Source organism: Nymphalis io, chromosome 18 (genome assembly GCF_905147045.1).
Source record: "Nymphalis io chromosome 18, ilAglIoxx1.1, whole genome shotgun sequence".
In the NCBI taxonomy this organism is placed as follows: Eukaryota; Metazoa; Arthropoda; class Insecta; order Lepidoptera; family Nymphalidae; genus Nymphalis; species Nymphalis io.
In genome coordinates, this window is record NC_065905.1 from 10,867,157 (window position 1) to 10,886,803 (window position 19,647).

At 37.8% G+C, this 19,647-nt stretch overlaps 1 protein-coding gene across 2 annotated transcripts in view; it reads right to left on the reverse strand.

Moving 5' to 3' along the window:
- Positions 1 to 19,647, reverse strand: part of LOC126775334 (unconventional myosin-XVIIIa) — a 240,144-nt gene that overhangs the window by 34,451 nt on the left and 186,046 nt on the right. For both annotated transcript variants that reach the window (XM_050497182.1, XM_050497183.1), the window contains 2 exons: positions 16,432 to 16,580; positions 15,661 to 15,784 (listed from right to left, as the gene is read on the reverse strand). In XM_050497182.1, the coding sequence (XP_050353139.1) occupies positions 15,661 to 15,784; positions 16,432 to 16,580 (273 nt within the window). The remainder of the gene's footprint in view (positions 1 to 15,660; positions 15,785 to 16,431; positions 16,581 to 19,647) is intronic.

The following is a 19,647-nucleotide window of genomic DNA, read 5'->3' on the forward strand; positions in this document are numbered from 1 at the left end:
TATCCTGATCCAAAATTAAGCTTGTACAGAGCTTGTACTATGGAAACCAGACAACTGATAAACTACATATACTATTTTTCTTTTGTAAATACATACTTATATAGATAATTACACCCAGACTTAGGACAAACAGGCATGTTCACGCACACAAATATCTGTCCTGGGTGGGAATCGAACCCACAACCTTCGGCGTTAAAAGCACACGCCACCACCAACCACGCCAACCAGCTCAAATTTAATAAAAGACATCCATTTACATACCGTATTATTTGTTACTAACTCAATTTAAATAATTTCTTAATTGAGGCAACGAAAAGGCCCATTTGGTTAGTATACAGTGATTTATAAACTATGTAAGTACGTTTTATTTTTATTTATATAAATAAAAAAATATATAAATTAATATAATGCGAATTTAATTTTTCCGCTAAGATATTTAGGATACGGTTGCAGTTCGAACGCAGCCTTGCCAGTTGCCAGGATTCATCCGTGTGCTCTTGAATAAATATGGCCGACGTCACAAAACCGCGGCAAGCCCAACAGCATCCTGAATCCATTATTATATTGGATCCTTAGAGTATTCATTGCCTTCAAAGATTCAATTGTGAATTAATTCAAAGTGTATTGACAGGCCAAAGAGTTAGTCAATTGTTATATGTGTATTTCGTATTCTCGATATTCACATACAAACACAAAGGAATGTTTGAATCTTATTTCACTACGCTGCTCTTATGCGGGTTGGTGAATACAGATTTAGCAGAAATTCACAATGATAATTATTTAAATTTCGTAAAAACAAATTAAGTATATGAAACTCATTGGTACTTTCCCGGGTTTGAGTTCGCAATCTACGGTAAAGATTCACTTGTTTTAACCACTGGGCCATCTCGGTTCTTTATAATAAGTTCATGTAATGTTACTATAAACTATGGCAACTGATTTCACCGTAATTGTATGTGACGCCGCATCCATTGTGACGATATGAAATCATCAAACAATTATCTGATCGAGAGTGTATGGAGCGTGATATAACGATCTATTCCTAGTTCTTCGACGATTTATAATTGAGAAAAGTATTAACAATTAGTTTAAAAATAATAATAATGTCCTCTAGACCGATTTCGGCCACGGCGGCCAATCTCAAGGGAGATTAGCCAACTACGTAGGAGGTATTATAGTGCACAAGTGTGTGCGCAAACACAGGTGCACTCTCTATTCCCTCACTCTCATAATCCGATGGGACGGCAATCCGACACGACCGGGAAGATTTCAGGCGCAGGACCAACGGCTTTACGTGCTTTCCGAGGCACGGGAATGTACACACTTCCAACTTCCAGACTCCGGGCTGCTACTGCGAATTTTTTGACGGAAAAACCCAAAAACTTTTTATGGGACCGACCTGGGAATTGAATCCAGGACCTCCGGGTCTGCGGCCTTGCATCAAGCCACCAGACCAACGAGGCAGTTAACAATTATTTTAAATGTTATAACGGAACAGAATAGTTTATAAAGAGATTGAAGTTGGTTGGTATTACTTAATATTCATGCAGAATTTTATGAACATTATAATTTAATTGGTGAAAAATAGTATCTATTGATTTTCTTATCGATTCTTGTAGGTAGAATCTACATTCCGATATGGTGGTTACTAATCGTGTACGTATGACCTACTCGAATAAGGTATACATATTTTGATTGATTTTAATAAGTGGCGCTCAATCAAAGCACCGGGGTTCAAAGTCTGATATTATTCAAAAACATTGGATATAATATTACTTAAATGATTTCTGCTTCATCTATTTTACTATATTTATTATTAATACATTTGTAATAAAACAAAATATAGATTGAGCAAATATCAAATAGAAATTTTGATTTCGTTAGTATATCGGATTCGATGATTTTCGCCAAGCTCTATTGGGCAAGCATATCAATTATTTGTTGAAGTCACCTTATTTTGGAAGTGTTTTCTGGAGTGGTATCATCCACGCGTCACTTATTCCACCACTGAACATAAGCTATTTACATAGAAGCCTATTAGTAGTATAATTTTATCCGTGCAGTGACGGAGAAAGAATACATTTCACTGCCCCTCTCTTTCCCATGGGTGTCGTAAGAGGCGACTAAGGGGTATCTGAGCGACCATCTGCTCATCTGGTGGTAGGATGCTAACATCCGCCTGGCTTGTTACCACCGTACGCATGGTGAAAAACTCGTGAAGTGGCTTGCAGCCGCGTTTCGAGGTCAGCCAGCGTACAGCCAGAGCCCGAGCGAGTATTGCCGCGATGGGTGTTGGTCCGGTTGGAGACGGCTGTTGAACCAATGCCGGGGGAAACTGTATTGACCTGCCGGTCAGGGAGACCCGAAGAAACGGCTGTTCCGCTGGCCGCCCGTGGCATAGTACAGGGGCCCGAGCGTGCCTAACCAGCTCGTGAGGCTGCCCCACCAGGCCACGCATAATCTCGGGGTGGACCGTCGTGCCGGTTGGTGACCGGTAGGTGGGGTCCCGGCGGCCACTTCCGGGGGGGTTCGGGGGCCCTTCCGTCCGGCGGGTCAGTGTATTTTTCCTTTTGGCAACCACTTGGGGAAACACGCCTCCACACTTTGCCCATCCCTATCGTGGCAATACATCGCTCGCTTCACGTCTCTTTTCCATTTAATTTCTCCCAAATGGCGCAACAAAAAAGAAATAACGGTCGTACAGCGGTGCTCACCCCCACCATACCCTCGCTGTTTGAGGTCGAGTTCTCTAACATCCGAGGACTCCACACTAACCTCAACGCTGTCCACCACCATCTCGAGACAGCACGGCCAGCAATGTTGTTTCTCACGGAGACACAAATACTCCGTCCTGCCGATACCAGCTACCTTAATTATCCCGGCTACACGCTTGAAGAATCCTTCAAAGCGAAAGCCGGAGTATGCTTGTTCGTCAGGACGGATGTTTGCTGTCACCGACTGCGCTGCTTGGAGGACCCCTCCTTCTCCATGTTGGTGGTACGTGTGGACCTGGTTCGTCAGAGCCGAGTCTACGTGTGCCTCTACAGATCCCACAATGGTGACTTGGAGACAAGCCGACTATTTGACCATCTTAGTCGGGTGGCAGATGCTGCGCAAGAGCAATTTCCTAACGCGGAATTGGTGTTTTTGGGGGACTTTAATGCTCACCACGAATCCTGGTTGAAATCCCTCAAACTGACCATGCTGGAAGGACTGCTCATGCTTTTGCTCTCACACATGACTTGACCCAACTGGTTGATCAGCCCACCAGGATCCCAGACATTGATGGGCAAGCACCTTCTCTACTGGACCTTCTGCTGACTTCTCACCCGGTGGAATATCAGGTTGTGGTTCAGGCTCCTCTTGGCTCTTCGGATCACAGCCTTATTTCTACCAGAGTGCCACAGGCCAAGCTGCCGCCACTAGCGGTATGCAAACGTCGCGTTTGGCACTATAAGTCGGCGGATTGGGACGGTATGCGCGATTACTATGCGTCGGTCCCTTGGAAGGAACGTTGCTTCAGTGGGAATGACCCGACAGCTAGTGCCGCTGCTGTTGCTGGCGAGATCATGCTGGGAATGGAATACTACATTCCTAGCTCAGATCTCGTCAGTAGGAGTACGCGTAACCGTTGGTTCACTCGTGAATGTGCCGATGCTGTATCAGCTAAGCAGGCGGCATATCGCAAGTGGATCAACGGCTGCATTAGCGGGGCATCTAACATTGACTCACTGAAAGCAAACTATAATAAAAATTCCAAGTCCTGTAGAAAGGCATACACGAGAGCGGATGCACAGCGCATTGTACAGATTGGTCATGACCTTGTTTCGCATCCTAGGGGCTCCCGTAGCTTCTGGCGTCTGACCAAGTCTGTGCAAAACAATTTCTGCCAACCTTCGCTGCCACCGCTCAGAAATCCGGACGGATCGCTAGCTCACAGTCCGCAAGAGCAAGCTGATCTCCTGGCTAAACTCTTTGCCGACAATTCCGTCATCGATGATTGTAGTGCACTGCCACCTACAATACCTGCATGTGGCCATACGATGCCTGACATTAAAATCAGGCAACGTGATGTGCGTGCGGAGCTGCAATCACTTGATGTACGGAAAGCTAGCGGTCCCGATGGAATACCAGCCATAGTGCTGAAGAAGTGCGCAGCGGAGCTGTCTCCTGTGTTAACGCGCCTGTTCCAACTTTCTCTCTCTTCGGGAAGTGTGCCGGAGGCTTGGAGAAGAGCTAATGTGCAAGCGGTTCCCAAAAAAGGGGATCGGTCTGACCCGGCAAATTATCGGCCAATAGCTATCACCTCAGTACTTTGTAAGGTGATGGAACGGATTTTAAACAACCAACTGATCCATTACCTAGAAGATCACTGTCTAATTAATGATCGTCAGTACGGGTTTCGACCAAAACGGTCCACAGGTGATCTTCTAGCGTACGTAACACACCTCTGGGGTGAAGCTATCGACAAGCATGGAGAATCGTTGGCTGTCAGCCTCGATATCTCCAAGGCTTTCGACAGGGTCTGGCACAGAAGTCTTCTCTCCAAGCTACCGGCATATGGTCTGCCTGCTCAGCTATGCACCTGGATTGCCAGCTTCCTACACAAGCGTAGCCTTCGTGTTTTAGTAGATGGTTGCGCTTCACAATTCTATGTAGTGAATGCTGGGGTCCCCCAGGGATCTGTGCTATCTCCCACACTCTTTCTTTTGCATATCAATGATATGCTCTCCCTTGGGAACATACATTGCTATGCAGATGATAGTACAGTGCATGGTGGATACCACGGACGCGCAGTGGCTGGGCGGGCGGAAACTGAGGAGAGGCGGGAGAATCTTGTCATTGAACTCGATAGGACGTTAGATCTCATCGCCAAATGGGGCTCTGATAATCTTGTTGAGTTTAATGCCAAGAAAACACAGGTATGCGCTCTCACGGCGAAAAAGTCAACATTTTCCCCTCTTCCCTCCCTCTGTGGTACTCCGCTGGTGATGCAAAGCAAAATCGCCATGCTGGGGATTGACGTTCGCTGCGACCTTAGTCCAAGGGATTACATCGAGGCTGTTATAAAAACAGCTTCACGGAAACTCGGAGTTCTGAACAAGGTGCGGCGCTTTTTCACGCCACAACAACTGTGCCTGCTGTACAAAACACAGGTACGGTCTTGCGTGGAATATTGCTCGCACCTTTGGGATGGCTCCGCTAAGTACCTACTTGAGGCCTTGGACCGGTTGCAGCGACGTGCCGTACGCATTATTGGCGACGTAAAGGTCACAAACACCCTTGAACCTTTACAATTGCGTCGTGAGATAGCAGCACTGAGCGCTTTCTATCGACTGTATCACGGCGAGTGCTCTGAGGAATTATTCTCTCTAATTCCTGCTTCCCCCTTCCTTCTTAAGTCCACGCGAGCTGGTTCTCGATGTCACCGCCTAACTGTGACATCAATTCCATCGCGAACAAAGAAATTTGGCAACTCCTTTCTTTGTCGCACTTCCAAAAAATGGAATTCCTTACCAGCTCACGTATTCCCCTCCTCTTACAACCCGGGTTCCTTCAAACGAGGCGTGAAGAGGCATCTTGCGGGCTGGCAAGGCGAAGGCGGCTAGTGCAGAACGTTTTTCCCGTCTGTACTGGCCGTCGTCGCGTTTGGACTCTACTACCACTTACCATCAGGTGGAGTAGAGTCATTTGCCCTCCCGGCGATATAAAAAAAAAAAAAAAAAAAATAATAGTATAAATCCAACTTTGATTTGCACTTAGCAGTGCGTGTAAGAACTCATTCAACTGAAATGTTGACAACCGACTTACGGTGACATACTATTTTGATCCTTGTATTCTGAAAATGTTATAATTATAACGGTCAATGTTGCATGTCACTTTCTGACATTTCACGATCGCTTTCTGCGGTGTGTTTCGAGTTTGTTCTTACAGAATAGCCCTACAGTACTTCGGGAACTGATTGATACGAACACTAAGATTTCGTAATTAATATACATTGGTATTTTAAAAGTAAAAAGCCGAGATATCGAGATATCTTAACCGATGAACGTGGGTTCAAACCCGGGCAAGCACCTCTGAATTTTCATGTGCTTATTTTTTGTTTATAATTCATCTCGTGCTTTTTGATAAAGAAAAACATCGTGAGGAAACCTTGCTTGTGTCTATTTTCACCGAAATTCTGCCACATGTGTATTCCACCAACCCGCATTGGAGCAGCGTGGTAGAATAAGCTCCAAACCTTCTCGTCAAAAACGGAGAGGAAGCCTTAGCCCAGCAGTGGGACATTTACAGGTTGTTACTGTACTTTATTTTAAACGTACAAATCAAGCTTAGCACACATAGAATAATATTCACATAAAACGTTATGTGCCATAACAGAAATATATTATGTAAGTACTTATTACGGTTATCGCATAAACATGTGTACGTTTTACTTGTCGGCTTAAATGAAGCATAAATAGTCATGTCGTATTAATATGTTAATGCATTATCGTTTATTTACTATTTGTAATAGTTGGTGACATAGATCTGTATTATCTTTTACTTCATACTTAAGTAATATACTAGTGTTTGACCGCGGCTTCGCCCGCGTGTTATGGGCAGGAGCTGGTGTAGATATACAAAGTAGCCTATGTCCTTGCTTTGGTTTCAAGCATGCTTCAAACTGAATTTCATCAAAATCGGTTTGATGGTTTAGCCGAAAACGTAACAAACAGACGGAGTTACTTTCGCATTTATGATATGTGTAGAGACAAGGCACCTCGCACGGTTTCAACCGCGTGGGTGATAATAATTAAACATAAAAACAGATATAAAAAACATTAGCGTGTTCGAAAAAACAAACTCGGCTCTTCAGCTTAAGAGAATAGTAATTTTTTTTTATGAAGTAGTTATTCGAACGTGCAAATGGGACACCTGATGGAAAGTGGTCACCATTGCCCATAGAAATTGGCGCCTTAGGAAATATAACCTTTTCTTACATTACCAATGCGCCACCAAACTTGGGTGCTAAGGTGTTATGTACCGTGCACCTGTAGTTATACTGACTCACTCACCCTTCAAACTGAAACAAAGCAATACTTGTACTGCTGTTCAGACGAGCTTGCACAAAGCATTGATTGTATAGATGATAATGATAAAATGAAGCAGAAATTTTAGATTGTCATAGTGCAAATTTAAAATTGTAACTAATTTCAACATTTTAGATTCAGTAAACTAATAATAAGAAATCAAAGAATTGAGTATAATTTAGTTACCTAGTTGGTGAGCCTGTTTTAATAAATAAACGGGTTTCAGGTTTCGAACTAGCTCAGGAGTCCGGGACTTCGCTAGATGTAATTATAAATACATAAATCAATGAAATAATTACGCTCGTATGGCGTCCAATCCACTTGTTCTATTGAGATAAAAAGTGGTTATTCCCTACTAGTACATAATTATTTATTTGTAACAAGTTACGAACGTTACTTGTTGAGCGAAAACTCTTTAGAACTATCAATTCGACGTCAAACATGAGGCCTGAGATGTTCTATCTATGATGCCTGTAATTCCACTGCATCAGCATGAGTGAGAGATATTCGCTCAGATGAGCCAGAACAAGTCCTAAATATCGAGTCATTATGTACTTGAAGAACGTGACGTAATAGCCTGTGAATTTGAGATGAACATTTGAAGCTTTTTCCACCACGCTGCTTCAAAGCTAGTTCGTGGATACACACATGGCAAATTTTGTGGTGGTGCTTGCCTGGGTATAAACCCACGATCGTCGATTAAGAATTACGTGTTCTAATCACAGGGCCCTCTCAGCATTATCAAGTTGCAACTGCTTTTCTATTAGTTGTTACAATATTTATTTCTTACTTTTTAAATATAAATACTGCATGTTTTAAGTTTTTATACTGTCTAACTGTTTTTAACTATATTAAATTTTATTTCTACTGGTGGTAGGGCTTTGTGCACTGGTAGTAGGGCTTTGTGCAAGCTCGTCTGGGTAGGTACCACCCACTGGTCAGATATTCTACCGCAAAACAGCAGTGCTTGATATTGTTGTATTCCGGTTTGAAGGGTGAGTGAGCCAATGTGATAACAGGCACAAGGGACATAAAATCTTAGTTCCCAAGGTTGGTGGCGCATTGGCTATGTAAGCGATGGTTGACATTTCTTACAATGCTAATGTCTAAGGACGTTGGTGACCACTTACCATCATGTGGCCCATATGCTCGTCCGCCTTCCTATTCTATAAAAGAAGACTGTTTTCATTTGTTATAATACAGACAGACAGGCTTTTAAGTAAGTTAAATACTTTCTTGAAATTTAATTCGCTAGATCGAGATATTATTTTGAACAGCGATTAAAGTAAACACTATGGACCTTATTTATAAACGTTACTTGGCGACTCTTTAGTTAAACACAGATCAAATGTCAAGTCAATAATGAAAGAAAATTTGACAGGCCGGTTGGCGTGGTGGGTAGTTGTAGTTGGCTGCCTTTCACGCCGAAGGTTGTAGATTCGATTGTTGTCGTGAGTCTGGATGTAATTATCTATATAAGTATTTATTTACAAAAGAAAAGAAGTATACGTAGTATATCAGTGTCTGATTTCCATAGTACAAGCTCTGCTTAGTTTGGGATCAGATGGCCGTATGTGAATAATGTCCCAGGATATTATTATATTATTATTATTTGCTAGAAGACACACGAACTAATCACCTGCTAAACAAAGTTTATAAGTAAGGCCATAGCTTTATATAAAAAGTAACATCAACGTAAATAATGGATTCTGTAATCAATTCACAAGATCAATTTGTTCTCATAAGCTCGTTAAGCAGGAAATGAGCTGTGAGCCGATGTTAACTTACACCGCTAATGCCTACCCGTTTGTTACTTGCGGCTAGACCTAAGTGCTTACTTTGTAGCGAGTGTCAAGTCAATATTGATTACATTTCATTATTATATGAACACTAGTTTCCGCCCGAGACCTCGCCCGCGAATAAGGGCGTATTAGGTAGTTTATGTGTTTAAAATTTCATAATGATCAGTTCAGTAGTTCAGACGTAAAAGCGTAACAAGTAAACGCATTTATAATATTAGTGAGGATATTGTTTTATAATAATTCTAGTAAATTTATCAAATGTAATCGTTTTTTGATTATAAAATAAGAAGTATGTACTTGGACTGCCACAGATTTTACCATTGTAACTATGTATATTATTTAAAATGTATTGCTCATTTTATAAGTGAACTGTAAGATTCTTTACTAAAAGGTAAAGTTTAAAGTTCGGTCGTCCAGAACCTGAAGGTTTTTTAATATTATCGATAAAATCGAAATGTTTAAGAAATCATAAAACTAGACAGACAGGAAAAGTGCCCGAGTTGTTTCGAACAAGTAATAGAAACAAACAAACTATAGAAAAAAAGGAAAATCAAAATTTAATTGCAACGAGAAATTGTTTATAGAAGAAAACTTACCACGTGTATGTGTGTGTATGTCGTGATATACACGCCATACACATGGGTATATGTATATAGTATGAGGAAGAGGGTACTTAGTCTTCACTAAGATTATATTAAATAGACATATATAATATAAAAACATATAATTAATCCGGCGCGAACTGCTAGTATTCAATAGAATTTTAAATTCAATTAAGAATCTAAATTAAATCTTCGCCATTTAAAGCGTTCCCACGGATTATAATTGTAATATTTATCATCACTCATTATTAACTTAGGATGACGTTAATCATTTTGTAAGTTTTTATTAAAAGTCAGTTCTTAGTATTTGAAGACAATGAGTCATTACGGAGGCTGCATTCGAATCGTCTCTCCCTCTATCACAGACTTGATCGCGTTGATTACGCTTTGATCAAGGGTCAGCGACCTCTTGTTGAAATATTTTCTAGAAGCAGGAAGTGTTCATGTTGTATGAATGAAACTCGGTCACGAGATAACCTCCGGATAAGTATGGAACTTTTGAGCGCATTTATTTCGACATATCGATGCGTAGTTGTAACGTACTCTCTTAATAAGGGCGTGTTACGTTTATAGTAAATAGAAAAACATTAATAGATTTAGGATTTATTTTGTTGTTTTGTTTTGTTTGTAGTGTTTTCTGCCGTCTGCACTTTGCTATTTGTTATAGTTATGTTTCTACAGATATAAGCTGGAAAAGATCGCTGTAATCGGCTTTTGAACGCTTTTAACGAATTGTTTTTGATTATATTTGTTCTGCGTTTTAAATTACATTTTAAATACTTGACTATATATTTTAATTAATTGTTAAATAACTTGTTATTGTTAGGTTCACTCCATGTTTGAATGTAAAAGTGGAAGCTTTGTTGACTTATGTGAGACTAAATTTTATTAAATTTTGTTACCAAATGTTTATGGATTATATTATGCTGTATGTTTCCCAAATAAATAAATATATATATTGGGAACAATAAAGTTTATAAATTGGAATATATTTCAATCATGAACTCTAAAAAAAATAAAGACGATATACTAATTGTGCTTATTTTTAAAACCAATACAATTTTAAACATACATATTTGTTTTTTTTTTATATTAAAATATTTTTTTTTTATAAAATATTTTAAGCCGAGATGGCCCGGTGGTAAGAACGCGTGAATCTTAACCGATGATCGTGGGTTCAAACCCGGGCAAGCACCACTGAATTTTCGTGTGCTTTATTTGTGATTATAATTCATCTCGTGCTTTACGGTGAAGGAAAACATCGTGAGGAAACCTGCATGTGTCTTATTTCACTGAAATTCTGCCACATGTGAATTCTACCAACCCGCATTTGGAGCAGCTTGGTGGAATAAGCTCCAAACCTTCTCCTCAAAAAGAGGAGAGGAGGCCTTTAGCCCAGCAGTGGGACATTCACAGGCTGTTACGGTTACGGTTAAAATATTTTAAGCACACCAAATCTTTATATAAGTTTATCAGATAGGACAAACGGTGTCGCGCTAGAAACGCGCTAATATGTTATTTAGCTTTCCGGGCATGAAACGGCGACAAATACCGCAGATGGTCTACCCGTACCCGTAGATAGTCTACTCGTCTATCCATCGCGGTAGAGAACATTACGTAATTTAACGTTGATTCGAGACTACGTCCGCATAACGAGTAACATTCCACTCGCGCCGACTGGTTTTCTTGCAATGCGAAAAAAACTCACGGAGAAAGTATTAGCGTAATTATTATTGGATATTGGTACCGTGAGCTGCACAGATTTGAACTCACGTGTATGCATTTTGTACGTAATCGTTTATAAACTATAGTTGCATGTTGTAACTCAAGTTTTGTTGCGTACGGGCGATTTCGTTTACAATTACATTCGGAGTAATTACTTTTGCTTACTTTGTATGGAAACGGGATACATGCACACGTATGTGTGTGTAACACACATATATACGAGTATACTCGTAAAACGATTATATTATTGTCTCTGTAGAATTTACATGATTGATTTGATAATAGTAATATTATTTATTGTACACAAAGTTTTAAATTTTACAATATGTTTTTTCATTATATTGAACTGGTGGTAGGGCTTTGTGCAAGCTCGTCTGGGTAGGTACCACCCACTCATCAGATATTTTACCGCAAAACAGCAGTACTTAGTCTTGTTGTGTTCCGGTTTGAAGGGTGAGTGAGCCAGTGTAATTACAAGCACAAGGGACATAACATCTTAGGTTCCAAGGTTGGTGGCGCATTGGCTATGTAAGCGATGAATGCTACATATATATGTAGCATTCATCGCTTACATAGTCAATGTAGATCGACATGTTTTTCTAGTTTTTTTTATTAAACGTTTAAATTACGCGTATACAAGATTTATGTTATAAATAAAATAAAAATATTTACTTCGCTATTTTAAATTTCATTAATGAATATGCATTTGTATTTTTATAACACATAATTATATACGTGGAATACATATTATAACGCAATTGGCGGTAGATCAGTTGTTGAATTAGGTTACACCTCCTCAAACATAAGAGAGTTTTGCCAGCCAGTTATGTAACGAAATATGTATGTTACAAAATGTATGTAAGTATTTCGTTTTTTTTTCGAATTCGTTCCGCGAAACACATTTTTTGTCAATTTTTAACATGATCAACTTTCGCTTTTAATATAAAACTTCCTAAATAGATACCATGATTGTATATATAGGATTTTGTGTAATGAAAAAAATGGTCCTGATATAAATGCAGTTATAAATACGTACTAAGCTATTTAATCTAAATATTTATATTTTAATCAGCAAAAAAGTAATTTTTATTTTTTTGCTGACTCTACGGCGCGATTAACATTTCTAATTTAATCTTAGCCTGATATTATATGGTAATATGGTAAGGTGACGATGTTTCATTGATTTTTTTTTTTATAATTTGATTAAATGATTGATAGGCACACGGATACAATTACTTTTTATTTTTAAATAGAGAAATCTAGCTTAATTTTTTTTCCGTTTTTAGCCGAATTATTTATTACGTATTTTTTTTTAATTTTTAATATTTGTGGTGTACAATAAAGTATAAAGTAAGTACTTAAATATAAAAGATTATATACGACAGTTCGACGCGTATTTAATTTTTATATGTAATGTATTTGATTCTTTTTAAAAACTTCACTTCTGAAAAAGAGTAGTAAAAGTTTTGAGAGCGACATTATTTTTTTATCCTATAAAATATATAATCCGTAATTCAATACGACACCGCGCCATATACTGTATGTCTTTGACAGTAATCTTCAATCACCAGTAACACTACTATAATACAAAGCTTTAAATCAATCCGAAGAACGATGCGTGAACGCATTGAATAATATCCCTCTATACAAGGAATTTTCGTTGTAGCTAGTATTGTAAATATTTATTACCCGACTAAGGCGAAGCGTGCGGAGTGTTATAATGTATGCAATCTATATGGGAATGAAACGATCGTCTTTACACTGTTTAAAATATAAATATAACTGTACGCAGTAAGCAACAATTGTTGCGCGAGTCCCGATGAGCTTCGTTCGCTGGTTCTTTTTAGATCTGAGGTATTTATTTCCCGTCGACGGTAGTTTTTTTTTTTACAGTCAAAGCCGGGGCGGGTAGTTAATTATCTTATAAATAAAATATTTTTACATACGATGTTCACGCAGATTGAACGTCTACGTCACGAGAGGCGTAAATTTGATGAAATTATTTAAATTTAATAGACCAATAATGATTACTTCCCGTTTCAAGTTACGGTAATAAAAAATAATTAAAATAATAGTTAGGGGGTCGCCAGTAATAGTTTATGAAACGGTGTTTTAATTATTTCACCTAATCACGTAATAGCGACTATCGGACATGTACTCATTACAGATACGTTTATAGGGGCTTTATTAGTTTATTATGCACGTGCGATTTTCGTAATAGGCATACAGCAGCAATTTAATAGTATCATAATTATAACCATAATTATGTAACAAGTCGGACATTTGGACAGGATAAATAATCACTTGATTTAAATACCTATCTAATTAATTTTCGGAAAAGAGTTTTTACTCAGTTCTTGCCGGTTCTTCTCGATACAAAGTACATTTCGAATGAGCGATAACTTTAAATTTAATGTAATCTTTGAAAACGACGATACAAAAGTGCTTGTAAGAGTCTACCTAGATAAAAGAGATAAGTTTCATTTGTTTGTTCTTTCCGGTTTCCGGACTTAGAAAATAAATCTCTTAGGCAATCTGACATTTGACTTTCCCATTACGAAGAGATTTGAAAAATAAAATTATAATATTTTTGCATGGTCCTAAGTGCCGGATCCTTAGACCGAGCCTAGGCATAAATCGGGGGTCGGTTGCAGTATCCACTTCTATACCTACATATAATTGGTAAACAATTTTAGCAAGGAGAATATTTTAAGCGTAAGTCGGTTAGCTTACAAACAAATTCAAAGATTTAGTTAGCAGATATATTTCGATTCGATTTAATTTAAGGAGACATCGCTAGGTGCGCGACCGTTGCAGCGACACGTCACGACGGGGAGCATTTACATTGAAACCAATGATGCGAAACAAGAACCGAATTGACATTAAAAAATCATAATTCTGAGAAACATTTCGTTTACCGTGTCTACATTGAAAAATCATTAAGACGAGGTTGCAACGGGAATGCTATTGCAGCAAGGGGTCGTATGTAAACCTAACAAAAATAAAGCGGTCTGTAAACTTCTAAATGGTTCCAAATGCCTCCACGTGATAAGGTTTGTGAGTTTATTACGTCACACCGCTCCAATTTCAATTGTAGTAATAATTACTACTGTTAATATTTTTTTATAAAATAGAAAAATATTCTTATTCGCTGTCCACGATAAATTATTATATAAAAAAAAGTTTTACAGTAATAATTTCATAACTAAACACATTTGTATTTTTAGTACTTACTAAAATTTAACATACGACATTTTTCTTTTAGTGGCGATAACCCACATATATTTAAGTGCTATTTAAAGTAAAATAAAATTTATCAAAATTATTACTTTTGAAGCAAAACTTGTTTGGGAGCGATAAGGGTAAAATGTTAAGGTCGAATTTGAGTTCGAATACGTAACTTTTCTGAATGAACAAAGTTGTATTTCTCCTAAATGTCACTTTTAATTCTTATTTCGAATTTACAATGAAGTTGGGGTACTGATCGTGGAATAAATCAAACAGGCTACCGGAAGTACAGACAATAATATAATTGTCTGTCTGTGGTAGATTAAACGGTGTATAGATGGTCTCGAGTCAGAGTTTTTATACAGTGTCAATGATTTCGTGAGTCTCACGATAATCAAGATTATATCTTACTATGTAGTTTCCGCTTGCGGCTTCGCAGGCCAGAAAGGAAGGGGGGGGGGGGGTGTTAAGTACGGTATGTCTTTTTTCGCACCCCTGATGAAGTGTATGCAAAATTTCTTGATGATCAGTTGTGTAGTTAAGACGTGAAAGCATAACAAATAAACAAACTCACTTTCACATTTTATATATAATATTAAATAATGATTTTATTAATTTCTTCCAGCAACATGAGCAGTGAGTGATGTAAGTAGGTTTGTGTCGTTTATATATCACATATGTATATAGTATATATAATATACCAAACTAGTGCGACCACTAAATTTCAAAACTAAGTGAGCCATTGTTTCACGTGCTGGCTTTTAGTTACATAATATTACGTTTATAAATTTTTAATTATTTTTACTATACAAACATTTTTGTAAATGAAGCTATGTATTTATTTCAAATTGTTACTTAATTATATTTTTATTAGACAAATTGCAGCAAACGTGCCGTCAGATATGGTCGCTACCAGTCTTTGAAATTGCCCAATTTCAAGTACAAGTCATGTTGTATTCATCCATTCAGGATGAAAAAGTAAAGGTTCAAATAAGCCATCGTCATCATTATAATTAGCTTGCCAATATCCCACTTATTTGGAGAGCGTTGAGTGTATGTATTACACTGCAAAATCAGACTTTTACGGTCAAGCATTTAGCGCCGAGTTTGGGAATGCTTTTGTTGGTTTGATTTCGGTTTCCCAACATAATAAATAGTATCACATGATGGGGTGACCTCATTCAATTCCATCCAAAATAACTAGAATTAGTATTAATTTGAATATCTTACCTGTGCTTGCTTTAGACGGTGCTCAGTGCGATGCACGGCAAGGAGCGGCGTGACGCGTACGAGCAGACGCCACCACGGCCAATCACGCACCGCGAGGAACGCACGCACGTTGCGTTGCACGCATCTGCGTTACACACTCTAGATATAGACTGATAGTGTGTTACCCAATGGATGATAACTATTATAGATAAACATTGGAGGTCCGAACCTTCTAATCGCACGTTGAGTTGCTGCATTTTACCCTTAGGGTCTTTTTATTTCTATCCAATATATAGTTATCATTGTTTATAATGTCTATCTCTATATTAATTTTAAACCACAATAGCTAAGCGGTACACGCGAGTCGTCTAGAGATGTATAGCTTGCAGGTTCGATCCTGAACCCTTATACCAGCCATACTCAAACTTTTCTTTATAGGGGCCACAAACACCTGTTAAGTAACTATGAACGGATTTATCGCGTACATAAACACTTTGCAGTATCCGTATGTCACAAGCAGTTGTTTAATTCAAATTATTTAGGTGTCAATCCAAAACCTTTAAAATTTAAAATAGTTGAAAATAAAATAACATTAGGTGGGCCAACCACAAAAGCTCGGCGGGCCGCAGTTTGAGTACAGCTGCCTTAGACTAACGACGTCCCCATATTAAAACTTACTAAATTGAATAGGAAAAAATATGTATTTAATAAAAGATGTAATTTTAAAACAATAACATATAAGGAACGTTATAGGTAAGTATAATTGTTAGTTGAGCGTTCGTGTCCACATACCTGGCAGCTGTATGTTGTGTGCGCAATCTCTGCGCGCGTCGACGGGCGAGGAGACCACGCGCCCTTGCTTGGAGACGCACGAGCACGCGAGCAAGCGCGGCGTCCCGACGCGCGTCCAGCTCGCCCACCACTCCGCCTCGAAACATGATCTAAAACAATAGATAAACTATAAATACATGTTCTTATATATTTCGATTTATGAAATTATTATTAAGTAGCGAATGAATAGCGAATCGCACCGTCGGTTTAGTAGTTAGCTTATAACGCTGAAGATTAAAATCGAATCGATTTAAATCAAAGAAATTTTCAGCAGCAGCGGGAATTAGGAAGTCGTAATAGACGCCCATGTATTAGGAAGCATAAAGTCCTGTGTCTGATCTCGTGTCAAATTACCAAACCATCGGATAATGGGAGGGAGGAAAGAGAAACCCACCAGACACCTGTGTTTGCAAACATAGGTGTTAATTTATAATATCCCCTGTGGAGTTAGCTAGTCCTGGAGAGCGGTTCTCCATTACAGAATAAGTTATGTAACGAGGGAAAACATCTTACATACTAGTAGTTATCAATGCAAAAGTATATATAATATTACATTTCAGAATTACAGAAGAAAACCACGTAAACATAAGAGACAATTTTGCTATGTACTAAATAATTATTGTGTACATATTTACTCAGCATTAGTAATGTCGGTTATCATCAAAATGACTCAATCGAAACGCACGATCATATTACCTAATAAACGTAGCCATAGCGAACGTAACATTTTTTTATAATTTCTTCTCAAACACGCACAACCTTAAAATAATCACTTATATAACGAAACGCGATTACAACTTATGTATTTATTTTGTAACATATAATTGCCGTATATGAATATATTAACGATTCTTCGTTTCGTCTGCTCCGGTCTGATTCGGTCATTGACTTTCATTTCGTTGAAATTAATCTCGATTTAAAATTACTTTATCATAATTTTCGATTACGTAAATTGAATATCAATAATTTTCTTTTAACGACGAGAGAGGTAGATCGCTATTCGGTTTGATTTCGTCTTAAATATTTTAAAGATGATTAAAAGAAATTATTACTCACAATTTCACAAATGGTTAGAAATATATATTTTTTTTTTTATAGAATAGGAAGGTGGACGAGCATATGGGCCACCTGATGGTAAGTGGTCACCAAACGCCCTTAGACATTGGCATTGTAAGAAATGTCAACCATCGCTTATAGCCAATGTGCCACCAACCTTGGGAACTAAGATTTTATGTCCCTTGTGCCTGTAATTACACTGGCTCACTCACCCTTCAAACCGGAACACAACAATATCAAGTATTGCTGTTTTGCGGTAGAATATCTGATGAGTGGGTGGTACCTACCCACTACATACATTATGATATAATGCAATCGAAACTTTGACATAAGTCTTGTGATCTTCAATTTGAATATAATTTTTTTTTTTTTAAATATTTTAAACGTGCCGAGATAGCAAAGTAGATTGAGTACGTGAATTTTCGGTCAGGTAGTAGATTCACATTCGGGCAAACAGTGTTTATATGTTTATATGATGTTCATGGGTTTATATGGTGCGGAGTTTTTTTGTTGAAACATGCATGTACCGAATGTAAATCTGTCAACCTATTACCTTTATTATATACCAACCTATTGTGGGAGGGCGTGGTGGAATAAGTTTCTAAAAACATTTTCAATATCTTAAGGCATGTCAATAATTGAAACAAAAATATATTTAATGGCGAATAAAGGCGATAATTTTTCTCATTAATTATAAGGTTTAATAACTAACTCCTACGGTTTAATAACTAATTCAAAAATAACGATATAAGTAAAACATTTTGTGTGAACGTTTCCACCTAGACTATTTATAAATACTATAATAAAATGAAAAGTAAACATGGAGAATATGAAAGTTAGAAATAATAATGCCAAGAATTAACGTACACGGCCTAATAGAAAAACGTAGTTTGTTTGAAGGAAACTCGTTACTTTTAAGTTTAACTGTTGTCACGCGCAGTGTAAACATTAACGACAGTGACCCACTCTATTTCCACAACAACCGACAACTGTATTGTTGTTGCGAGATATCGTTTACATTTCAACGTGGTGATTAAAATGAGATCCAAATGATATCTTACCCTCATAATTATATTAATCTGTACTTACTCCTTTGCTTTTCAAACAATTAATTTAAATAAATAACGATATCGTTTTTTTTTTTATTTATAATATAAGTAGGCGGACGAGCATATGGGCCACCTGATGTTGAGTGGCCACTAACGCTCCTAGACATTGGCATTGTAAGAAATGTTAACCATCCTACCTACCCAGACGAGCTTGCACAAAGCCCTACCACCAGTAGCTCGCTTAACTGATATGCGGGTGAATAGTTAAATATCGATTTATCCCTTTCTGTCATTAGTAATTTAATATTTAAAAGAAAGAGACAAAGCATAAATACAAAACCACTATACACCGTTTATAATTAACGTGGTAAATGTATTATACGTAATTATGTTAGATTGCCTTTAAGAATCGACGTCACGAACGTGTCCAAGCGAGGCATCATCGAAGATACGGTATCATTTTTTACGTCACAGCTGAGTAAATGAATAACTGCAATTATATTTCTATATAAAATATGCATTGCTATATTAGTTTTCATTTCGGGTGTCGGTTCGGACGCAGCCCATACAAACGGTACAGATTTGTGTTTCCAAAAATTTTATAACCCAATAATATTAATTTGTATTCTTCCATTTATTTTTATTATTTATATTATATAATTTGTATTCTACTTCATGAGAACTCACTAACTGATTTTTTGATAATGGTATTTTTTAAACAGATAAAATACAGTATTACTATAAAATATTAATGCAAATTGACGTCTACAAGGCGAGATTACCTAAGCGAGGGGATTTTCCGACGAAACTTCGTGAAGCATAGGAGAACGAATTAAAAACAAATAAAAAAAAAATCACGATTTCATTTAATACAAGTGGTTTCACGCCAATATAAACCGACTTACAGTCACCAACTGACCTAGTTCGTCTACTTAGCGTTAGGAAAATAATGATACCTGACTGTCAAGCAGATACATACCTAGATGATTGTTTATTGTTGCCATTAGACCGGCTTTATTGCGTCTCTAATAGGACATGACAGCGCGACGCCTTTACAATTTACAATACGTTG